The sequence below is a fragment of the Micropterus dolomieu genome, linkage group LG22 (genome assembly GCF_021292245.1).
Source record: "Micropterus dolomieu isolate WLL.071019.BEF.003 ecotype Adirondacks linkage group LG22, ASM2129224v1, whole genome shotgun sequence".
NCBI classification, from domain to species: Eukaryota; Metazoa; Chordata; class Actinopteri; order Centrarchiformes; family Centrarchidae; genus Micropterus; species Micropterus dolomieu.
Genome location: NC_060171.1, coordinates 15860280 through 15871514, shown reverse-complemented (window position 1 = coordinate 15871514; position 11235 = coordinate 15860280). Strand labels below are relative to the sequence as shown.

Genomic DNA, 11235 nt, shown 5'->3' with positions numbered 1-11235 from the left:
CTGGAGCTTTCTTCAAACAACATACAGAGCGCCTGCTGAATAGAAAAAAGCTAATGATGAGTGTGTACAGGTGTGCTTTATACTCCTCCGGTTATTCCGTCACACCTTACCGTTCTAGCAACAAACCAATAGGATTGGAGTGATTTCATTCACGTTCAGACCTGCTACGCCTAGAGGCGTTCCCATAGTGTCGTAACCGTCGCAGTTCGAGTTCCTTCGAAGGGGAACTGCAGAGCGACCGGGCACGGTGCGGACGGTCGTTGATGGTTTCCTCTGGCTGGATGAAGCATGATCTGCTGGCATTTCCTCGCATCTGGGTCATTCTAGCATACTGTAGCTGTTTCTGCTGGGGTTTCCCAAAGCAGTTTTTCAGGTTTGCTGTCCCAGGTAGGCTACTTATTGCACTCGGGTACATACGATTTCCACATACGCATTGAATGAAACAAACCAAGGTTTTCACGCAGAGGTTGCTTTCCCTCCCGACTCTCCATGGCGGAAACCATGCAAAACCCTCATTTAAATACTGCCACCTCCATTGTGTTTACACCTGTTGTCATCTACGCAAAATTTTTGAGTAAATCACCAATAACAGTTACTAAAATTGCACGTGCAATATTTTAGAATGCACTCGCAATTTATTTATTTGGGATGTTAGTAAATCGGGCCCTAAGCTTGGACAAACTGCCAATCTGTGTGAAAAAGGCAGTCAATATTTTTGTCTAGCTTTGCTAGCGTTGTAATTAGACTGGCAACCTGTCTAAACTCAGTATATGTATAGGGACAACGTGCAATGTTAATTTTAATTACAGTAACTGCTGTAACTGTACTGTAGAGGGGAAAACCAGAGACAATGTCTGCACACCAAAATTATTTTATTACATTCCAATGCATGACGGTAAGCATACTGGCATTGTAAATATTTAAACTGAAAATTAACATTCTATTTTTCACAGTCGTGTTTCATCAACTACAATTCAACATGGTATTACAGCACTTTGGTTTCCTCCAATGAAGGTTTTTGGTAACATTTCAATATTATGACTGCTAAATATGCAACATTTTAAATAAAATGTGCATTAATCAAACAGTTACTGAGTTAAAATGAGAATGTGAAAATACAAGTCATTTGATAAGTCCCTGAGAAAGCAATTTAGTGTCTACATACTCAAGACTGAAGAAACTAAATATTAATTAATGATTTTACACCATTGTAAATTCCCCACACAAGATTTCTTTTTCAGAATCAGCTAAGAAGGCAACAGTAAACTTAAGTCCAACATTCTCCAGAAAAAGCTTGCAATGTTGGTCCATTCAACATCTTCACACACCTTGGTACTCATGTTTGCAGTATCCAACATACAGAGGCTCTGCCTGGATGCCACGCCTTGAGGAAAAAGGGAAATAGAACCATCAGTATGTAATAAAGCAGACATTATAAGAAAGAACCCATTCTCTTGTTGAGATATCCTAGCACTACGCCATTCAGAAAGTCCTGGATAGAACAGGTTAATTACCTCAGAAGCCTGCAACGAAAGTCTTGCAAACGAGGAAATGCCTTGTCCACACTGGAGGTCTGCATCTCATCACTCCACAGTCTCTCTGCTGCAGCACTTGCCCTTGGCCTGTGATTTTGGATGTAACCAGTAATTGTTCTGAATGATTGCATGCAATTGTTGCTGCACTTACTGTATTAGATTGACTAGTTGAGTGACTTTTTAATTTCATACCAAAGACGTGGAGAGAGATTGGTGGCATCAACATATTCCCCCCACATGCAGACCTCACCCCCTATCACCAGCTTCTTCTGTTCCTCAGTACCTGTGAGGAAACAGTTAAAGGTTTAGCTTTATTAGCATGATAGGTTTAAGGACAGGCTGATAAAGAGTTTACTACAAATAACAATCTTCACTTCAAATGTATCACACCACTTCAAGTCAAAACTCAGCAAGTCAATGTTTAAATGGGCCTCTATAAATAGCAATTCCCATTGACAGCTTTCATCACTAGATATGTAACATCACCAGCACATAACTGAGCCAGGTTATCATAGTATGTAATATTACTTGGCCATGCACACACCAGAAAAGTTCTGTGGCTGCACAGTGTAGTAGTTGCGCCAGTCCTGGCCATAGGAAATGTGGTTGATGTACCATGGGGCAGCCAGCAGGACCCTCATGCCAGCTTTGGTGATGCTGCTGAGCTCTGCCTTATAACTAGCCGGGTCACCCTTCCAGATGTGCAGCACTGTGTCCTTAGGAATCTAAGCAGGGTGACAAACAACATACTGTCTTGCCCTTCTGTACTATTTGCTACTGACCTGATTGATGTATCTTTGTATTGATTCATTTAGTGTTTTCTATTTCAGAAAATACACACAAGAATTCCATAATAAAAACATTTATCAAAAAGGGCAAGCTTTTACCAAGACATGGTTCACATAATTTATACCCTTCCTACGGGCAAAGCATCTGAACTCTGGTGGACTCCCAAAATCAGTTCTTACGCTGAAATGCATAGTCTTCCACAAAACCAGGCCAAAAACCAATGAACTAAAAGCTTGATCCAAATATACTTTCTCCAAAATATTATCATTTTGGAGCATGCTGTGCACAGTAGATGATGGTACAAACCAATTAGAGTACAGTGGGAACTGAATTGCATAAACATATGCTTGCAAAAAAGTTATCTCCCGTTACATACTGTCAAAACAGTCTTCAGTCTTCTGAAGCAAATGCTTTTACAGCTTTTTTTTCTGCAGAGAGCCTACAAATGTAAATCTGTAATAGACAATTAGACTATTTTTCATTTTTATAAAAATCTGTAATGTTAAGTATATCTCTACAATTGTATTCTGCTACCTGGCTTGTTTGATGGCAGCAGCAGTAGAAATCTCAAAAAAAACACCAGCAAGTTAGGCCAGGAGGATGCACACTTTCAAGGGCAGCAAAAAAGCCCTCAAAACTAAGTTCCTGTGCAGTAGTATGCACCATATATGCCATTACATCATTATAGCAAATACATTTCAAACACTTGTAATTAAATATTAGCACGGAGCTGACTGTGGTCTACTTTTGATAGATGACTTTTTCTCTCTTTTTTGCTGGGCCTTTGCTTTGCTGCGGCAACGCCAATGGCATTATTTTTATACTTCTGTGTTTAGGGGGGAGAGTGTTAGCTATGAGGCTGTCCATCAGGCATCACTGTGGGCTTGTAATACAGCAATCACACCTCTCTGTAAATGTGTCCCAATTCCATACTACATACTAATTATAAGTTTAGTACTGTTTGTAGTGTGTTCCCACTGGAGATTTGATTTAAAAGATTGATACACTATGAAAATGTATGGACTGTACACTCTGTATACAATTAGTATACCATTTGGAATTGAACTGGACAACAGTCTTCACTGCCACCTAGTGGTATGGCTACAAATAGAACATTCTGTGTTCCAAACAACCAAAACACACACCATTTCTGGCCATGTGTATCCTATATTTTACAGGAAACCAGGTTTTATCTGTATATTATCATTAGAGACAAAAACCACAGCAAACAGTACAACTTCAACTAGCCACAGCACACAGGTTCTTTTCTGACCCTTGAAGGCAAGGGGCCACACAGTGTAGTAGCGGGCCCAGTCATGTGTGGGTCCTGGCTGGTCCAGATACCATGGAGAGGCCAGAATCACTCTGAGCCCCGCTTTCGCCACCCTGCGCACTTCACACAGGTAACAGCCCTCTCTCCATACCTCCACCACTGATAAAGAGCTGCGCTGCAACACAATGCTATAGAATATCAGACTTATCTGAACTGGTTGTGTGATACATTAGCTTGTCTTATTCAGACAAAATACTCTTAACCTAGTACGAGTACGTGGATGACTGCAAAAGTGTTTAATTATATTTAAATGTGAATTACTAGGCTGTGTTGAATTGTTGAACTGAAAAGAGCAGGGTTCCCTCATTAAACATTTACTAAAACTTGTTTTGTAATTTGAGCCAACAGTGTGACAGTCTGCATCTTACAGGACACCTTTCAGTGATTCAGCTGCTACAGAACAAATTTAATAACAAATATTATGACAAAATAAATGCTACATTCTTTAGACATTTAAGTATAAATATCTCCATAATAGAATACACATACTTGGACACAGTAGAAAATAGCCAAAATAATATTTTAAAAATAAATCAGTCAGAGGTATTTAAAAAGCACTAATTTTTTTAGATGTCTGCATCTGCAGCAAGCATTACAATGCAATAGCTCATTTCACTGGTTTTGACTAAAAACATGGTGGTGGTGCTGTAATGAAATGAAACATGTCAAAATTTTAACTTTTGAAATTTGTGACTATGTAAATGACTGCTTATCTGCAAAAAACACAAAACAAAATAGCCCTGACACAAAAATATAGTTTTGTTTAATATCATAGAGGTGTTATTTGTTGGGGTGTGCTTACTTTTTCATGGTAGTCAAACACATCCTGCCACACAATAGAAGTCTTGTTGAGAGCTGAAGTGATATTCACAATGCTGGAAAGAGATTTTAATGACATTTGTAACATGAAGGTGTTGGTTGGTGTATTTCCCTGAGCCCACAAGCTATGCAGTACGATCCACTTTACAACCTACTTCTCCATGTAGAATGCTTCCAGTTTGGTGAAGTCTACTCCAAATCCCATCTTCTGCATGAATGCTTGAACATCAGGGTTGGATCTCCTTGGAAGCAAGCAGTCATAATTTAAATGCTGATGGTTAGAGTGGAGTTTTGCAGTGCAAGTTACTTAAACCACATTAAAGTTATTTATTTATTCATTTATTATAATTTCTAACACATGTACTTACATCAACTACAATATCAGCCTTTTATTCCCTTTCTTTTCTTTTAAGTTTTTTTGCCCAAACAGATGAAAACAAATAATATTGTAGTATCTTGCACTAACGGGTCAAAACATCAGGATTGGATTTTGTAATAAAAAGAAAGTTAAGAACCCTTATGTTGACATTTCTTGCACTTTTTTTCTTCCAAATTCAAAAGATGTAAAAGATGTAGTGATCTGAACTGGGAAACAGTCATCAGGAATTTATACAATCTGTCACATTTCAGCCTACCAGCAGGAAAAGTCAACCTCATCCCCTCCTAAATGGATATGGGAATCAGGAAACACTGATGACACTTCCTTAAATAGTCTCGCCATGAACTGGTAGGTGGAGGGTAACACTGGATTAACAGGACCAAAAGTACCTGAGGGGAAGCCCCCTCTGTAGCACGGCGTCAACAGGTCAGACTGCCCTGGGGAATGAATGGCGAGCAAGTGAGTCAAACTCAAGATTCAGTACGTCTTTTTGCCATTTATAGTCTAGGTCTGGCAGACATGATTCCTACTGAACAAAATGAGGTATAATACCATTTACTTTATATTGTGGAGATCAAGGAGATGAGATCATTTGGATAAAACTGTTTTTTGTTTGTTTTTTGAGTTATTGTGGCTCATTTGGTTTTTGAATGTTACCTTTTCCCCAAGATTTGGTGTGGCCGGGTGAATCAAACTCCGGAAGGACCCTTATTCCTCTCAGCCTGGCATATGAGATCACCCTTCTCACATCTGACTGTGTGTAGATATGAGTCATCGGATGGAAAGCCCCCTGAATCAGAGCCAGAAGCTTTTGATCAGGGTGGATGCAACTTTACAGTATTTTTCTTCCTCACAAATTCACATGCAGTAGGCCTAGTTAAAAATCTAGGATAATACTGTATAAGTTTCATTTCTTTAAATGTACATTTTTTTGTAAAGCAAATAGAGACATGGACATGTCTCGAGGGGACTTATTCTTTGTTACTATTTAACAGCTCTCTTCATCCGCATGACATACCTTACTGGAAAGGTCTGGAAAGGTGCGGCTCTGGTAAGGGAAGGAGGGGTCATCAACAATGTGCCAATGAAACACATTAAACTTACTGTAGGCCATTGCATCCTAACAAGAAAGATACATGTTAATACCACTGATGACAAGTGTGATCAATGAAACAGAAGGCTGAAATTCTGATTATATTATCAATATTACCAGAGTTTTCAAAATGGCCTGCACTGGTAAGTAGTGACGCGAAGTGTCCAACAAAATCCCTCTGAATTGAAACCGGGGAAAGTCTTCGATCTCAGTCTTGTTAACAAAATACTAAAAGATAAAATAAATATTTGATTTAACTGATCCATCACAAACATTAATGAAGCTCTATACACAAGATGATTGTGTATTCAAGAAGTAGTGACTTCAGAGGCCTTATGAGTTTGACTTACTGTGCCAAAATCATCTTGATACACCAACTGACTGAAGGTTTCCAGACCTGTGTTTCACCAGAGGATATAAGATATATATATTATCAGCAAGTGAGATACTTAGGTCAGTTAATGAATGTTGGGTAGCATACAAAATACAGTGCAACTTGCTAAATAGACTTTGATGGAACTAAACAGTCCCTTTGCTAACATGTGAGTTTCATTTCTCATTTGTTTATACATGTTCTTCAAAAATGTATTTGTTATGATCACCTCTTACAGCACCCCACACGGTTTCTGCCTTCAGAGATGCTTGTCCTGCAGAGACACTCATTTTGTCTGGAACACAAGGAGAAAGTTAATGCATCGAACAGGTTGGGACGGCTGTTGCCAATGTGACATTTACATGTGGTGCTCTGGCTCACGTGAATGTGGTAATACTTACATCTCTCAGAAGAGTACTCATTTGGGTAACTCTCACAGTCATCATGGTCAACACTGATCTCAACAGTAAATAGTTTATCCTCACTGAATCGCAGAACACCATTTGCTGCTGGACCAGAGGGAAATTATTACGGTCACTAGTTGCTAGGTCAAAGTTTTGTAGAAGTGCATACATTTTGACTGTGTTACAATCAAACTGCGACTATTCTATAACATATGGTATTTTTGAAAACACAAACATTGTGCTACTCTGGTCTATTGTCATTGTGGGGTTTTTAGAGTAGGTAGGCAGGCCTACACTGCCTGACTGATGAACTGCTGTCTCTACAAAGCCCATTGATCTACTTTAAAAGCCAACCTGACAAACAGAACATTCAAAACAAAACCTGTGAGAACTTTGCTTTATTTTTGTCCATTCATAATGCAGTCTTACACCTGTGAATAACCTGATAATCTATTCTTGATGCTCACACTAAAACGCTAGGGTTTTATGCATATTATAGTATATATTTTATAATGACAACATATAAATAGAGCAAATTCTGGTGTTTGGAAATTATGATATATAATGTTAATGCTGTCACGGTAAATTAAAGTACTTAACGTTTAAGTACCACAGAATAGCACTGTGATTAGTCTATTTACCATTTTGTTAGTAACTTACTAGACTACGACTGAACCTGAACTAACAGTTATAATTCCACTTCACTTTATCACCTACCGTAAGAGTAGTCTGGAAAAATAAGCGAAAAATATCTCTTGAATGCGGCATCCAGAACAGAGCAGCCCTGCTGTGCGGCTGATTGTCTTCCGTAACCAAAGAAGAAAGCCTGTGGGTCCAGTGGGTATCGCTCCGTCGAGGAGATGAAAGTCTGCGGAAGTGGCCACACTCCCTCCACTGTATGTAAGTAAAGTTGGAAGATAATTAATAGTCCCAAATTAAAATTTGGACGAGTGTATCGTCCACAACTACCCATACACACGACGTCCATATCAGTCATTGGCATCAAATGGACTGTCAAACTGAGGCAATCAGGTGATCAAAAGCATGAAGCCACGTGACTGAGATCACAAGATGCGGATGTTTTTTTTCTGTTCTTTATAATCAAAAGGTGAGGCAAATGCCAATTCAGTTTATATATTCTCAGTTTATATACTTATATATATATTTATACTTCTGCGAGAAAGTCTACGGTAGCATAACGTTACTCCAGTTGGAGTAATAAATGGCGATTGAAGCAAATGTAAACTTAAACTGTGGGTCGTTACTAACGTATAATCGTTTTAAACCCTGACCCAAAAATACTATGAAGTAGGCAATAAACTAAGGCCTACCAGCTGATAGAAAATCACAGTATTATTAATATAAGTATTATTGGCCTTGCCTAAGTTTTATGAGGGGGAAGTGTTTTGGTAACCTGCTGATGACTGCGTTTAAAGTGTTTAAATCAGACGTATTGTGTGTGTTTTTAAAATTGGTCTTAAACATATTAATGTAAAAATAAAACTATCTTATAAATACTCCCCCCCCCCCGCCCCTCCCTTTTTTCCCCCTCATTTTCTTGTACAGCCCATCTGACGTAAGGCCGTCGTCGGTTGGTGACGCCGTGTCTCTTTGTTGGCTTAGCAGCGGCGACGTTTTGTTGTTATTTTCGCTGCAGCTGAAAAACAGCCTCGGATAATTTTGGTTTTCGTATTGTTCCGCAATCATATCACACACTGTAGACCTTTAGGTGTGCTTGTCACAAGTTGATAACCACCCTAGGAATGGACTCAGACGAGGGCTATAACTATGAATACGACGACGAAGAGGAGGAATGTAGCGAGGATAGCGCCGAAGAGGAGCCCGAGGACGACACCCTGGAGCTCGGAGAGGTGGAGTTGGTCGATCCCGTGGTGGCCGGTGGGGAGCGAGACGAGTGCGGTGAGACTGGTGGAGGTGGCCACGGCCCCGGCGAGGAAGAGGAGGAGGACTACCGCTTCGAGGTTTTGACTGCCGAGCAGATCCTCCAGCATATGGTGGAGTGTATCAGGGAGGTCAACGAGGTCATCCAGGTAGGTATTTTGGTATGTCAGTGTCAGGAAAGACCGGGGTCCAGACTTTAGTGAAGCGTAAACAGGCCATGGACGTTAGCTTAGCCATTAGCCTTGTAGGAGTAGTTTACTTGCTGGAAGTTGGCAGTTTTACAATAGTGATTAGGTTTATACAAGACTTAAGTGTTTTTTAAATGTAGCTTTCTTTTGTGTGGGTATCATTTAAAATAGATGTGGACAATGTTAAATATGTACATTTAAGTAAAGATGTCCAAACGAATTGTGCTCCAGGAAGTAGTCTAATCCCAACTGAGAAGTTGGTAGCAACGTTTGCTAAGCTAATGTTAGCTTGAAAGTTAGCTAGATGCTAATTAGCCAACTGTAACCGTTAACATAGCACCTCACCGGAAAAGCATAACGTCTTTAGTTTTAACGTTAGAATTATGGCCATAACGTTAGCTAGAGAACTGCCAACTCATACTTGACGACAGTAGGAGTTCGTTAACCAGGCGATTGAAACTTAACGTTACAAATCTAGTAAAATACATTAGCTTTAACATTATTTTAATGTTGCACGAAAGGCTTGGTCATCGAGTTGGTTAGCAAGTTATATGCTAGGTTACTTGACGTTACGTTAACATTAACAAGCTAACTTATCTTATGACTTCAAAAACAGTTTGGGTTTATCACACAAACAAGAGCTAGCAGCAGCTGACGTTATAGATCAAATTAAATCAGAAAGTCAGGAGAGTCCTCCGGCTTATCGTTAACTTGGGCCTCCATTTCCTTTCACTTAACTAACGTTATAGTTGGTAAGAATAAAATGAAAATAAGTAGTTTTTTAGAAGTAGCGTTGCATTATATAAAAGAAAATGTTTTGAATGTCAAAATCACTTTAAATTAGCCCTAAAACTGAAATGAATAAAATATCAAAACTGTGGATGCCGTATACCCGCATGGCAGTTTCCTCAGCAGACAACTGACATGGTGATTCTTCTAAAATAGTATTTCAGTCTAACTTAACATTACCTACTTAACTGTCAGATTTTTGCAGCACCAACTTTTTTTAAAGTAAAGACCTGCATTTGTTTTTCTTGATTAAAGTTTTGAATACTTTTCTTATAAATGTCTCGAGTGACTGTTATGCCTGGCCTCTGAAGACGCTTTAGGGGTAAAGTTACAATTGACTGATGGATTTTTGTCATCTGTAAAGACTTTGTAGGCTTTCAGAGATTCCACAGAAAGCCATAACAAGCAAAACTTGCATGGACATTGTCCATGAATATACTGAGAGTTATTTCTAATATTTCATATAACCCACTTATATTAGTGAGGGTACACCAGATATTAGGAAGACCTCTCAGTAAGTCAATAAAGTTCACAAGCACCACAAACTACAGCCTCTGAAATGAGTATAAAATTTAATTACCCCGTCACTTAATTAACAGTTAGGCTTTGTGGCAGTTCAGCCTTTTCACCTGTCTGACATTTCGGTGACGACGTGTGTACATGTGACTGTACCGCACAAATAATGATGTCTAAACATAACCAATTCTCTTGTATCGTGACACTCATTATCACCAAACACAAAAGTTAAAACCATATTATAATAGTATAGTGTCATGATTGAATTAGCCTGTGATTCCCATCCCTAATTACTCGAGGATGGAGTAAAATAAGCCTTGTGTGTATGAAAAAGTACATCAAGGCAATGCACTTATCTAACGTTGTAATTGCTGAGAACAGTCCCTGTACTTTGCTTAAACAGTGGAACCATGGCACTGTAACAGAATGTACTCTACGGTCGCACCATCCTTCCAATTTCAAAATGGGATGTAAAATCCTTATTTTCATGCAATATACAAAATATGTTTTTACTTAACTTCTTTGAAGTTGACATGTATCATCTAACCCAGGTATTCCAGGGAGACCCCTGAATGCTTGTAACAATAGTAACATTTTACTGTTCATACAGTTAAATATATGATAAGTAGGGCTGCCCCCGACTAAATATTTTCCTAGTTGACTAGTAGTTCAAGCCACTAGTCGACTCATCATCGCACGTTTATGATATTAGTTTGATCATTTAAATGTTTTTCAGAGAATCAGAAAATGGTTTTGAGTTTCTGGACTGAGAAATAATTTTATAAGTAACATTGTTAACTGTGCTAAATTACAAAGAAATAAAAAACTGTAATAATGAGCCTTTAAAATATAAATTTTACAAGGGGCATGAAGCGAGCGGCCTGCTAATGACATGCAGTTCTGATTATGTCAGAACAACCAGCAAGGAGACTGAACATTTTGTTAAGTTATTTCAAGGTTTAACATAGTATATATGATGTAACTAAACTTCCAGTATAGCTATACTGCTGATGTTCACATGCAACGTGGTTATATTTTTCATTGCCCGGTGGCATTTATCATAGTTAATTAGTTGTATTTCACACTCCCTTTTGTTGGGCACAAAGTCATAGAAC

General features: G+C 38.8%; 2 protein-coding genes across 5 annotated transcripts in view; one reads left to right on the top strand and one right to left on the bottom strand.

Annotated features, from left to right (window-relative positions):
• Positions 1–855: 855 nt before the first annotated feature.
• On the bottom strand, positions 856–7787 carry hexa (hexosaminidase A (alpha polypeptide)). Of its 2 annotated transcripts, none has more exons than XM_046038301.1 (14): positions 7443–7787; positions 6723–6830; positions 6551–6616; positions 6299–6345; positions 6066–6176; positions 5874–5975; positions 5513–5645; positions 5112–5292; positions 4632–4718; positions 4460–4532; positions 2080–2260; positions 1728–1818; positions 1515–1622; positions 856–1384 (listed from the first exon to the last, which is right to left on the bottom strand). In XM_046038301.1, the coding sequence occupies exons 1-14, from the start codon at positions 7726–7728 to the stop codon at positions 1321–1323; spliced, it is 1638 nt and encodes a 545-aa protein (XP_045894257.1). In that variant the 5' UTR covers positions 7729–7787; the 3' UTR covers positions 856–1320. The 2 variants fall into 2 exon arrangements, with proteins under 2 accessions (XP_045894257.1, XP_045894258.1); XM_046038302.1 differs by having other exon boundaries at positions 6723–6827; positions 7443–7783.
• Positions 7788–8305: 518 nt separating this feature from the next.
• Positions 8306–11235, top strand: part of arih1 (ariadne ubiquitin-conjugating enzyme E2 binding protein homolog 1 (Drosophila)) — a 24436-nt gene continuing 21506 nt past the window's right edge. The window contains exon 1 of one of the 3 annotated variants that reach the window (XM_046038305.1): positions 8306–8681. In XM_046038305.1, the coding sequence (XP_045894261.1) occupies positions 8489–8681 (193 nt within the window). In that variant the 5' untranslated portion in view covers positions 8306–8488. Of the gene's footprint in view, positions 8777–11235 lie in introns of all 3 variants that reach the window. The other 2 variants (XM_046038306.1, XM_046038304.1) reach the window with 2 other exon arrangements.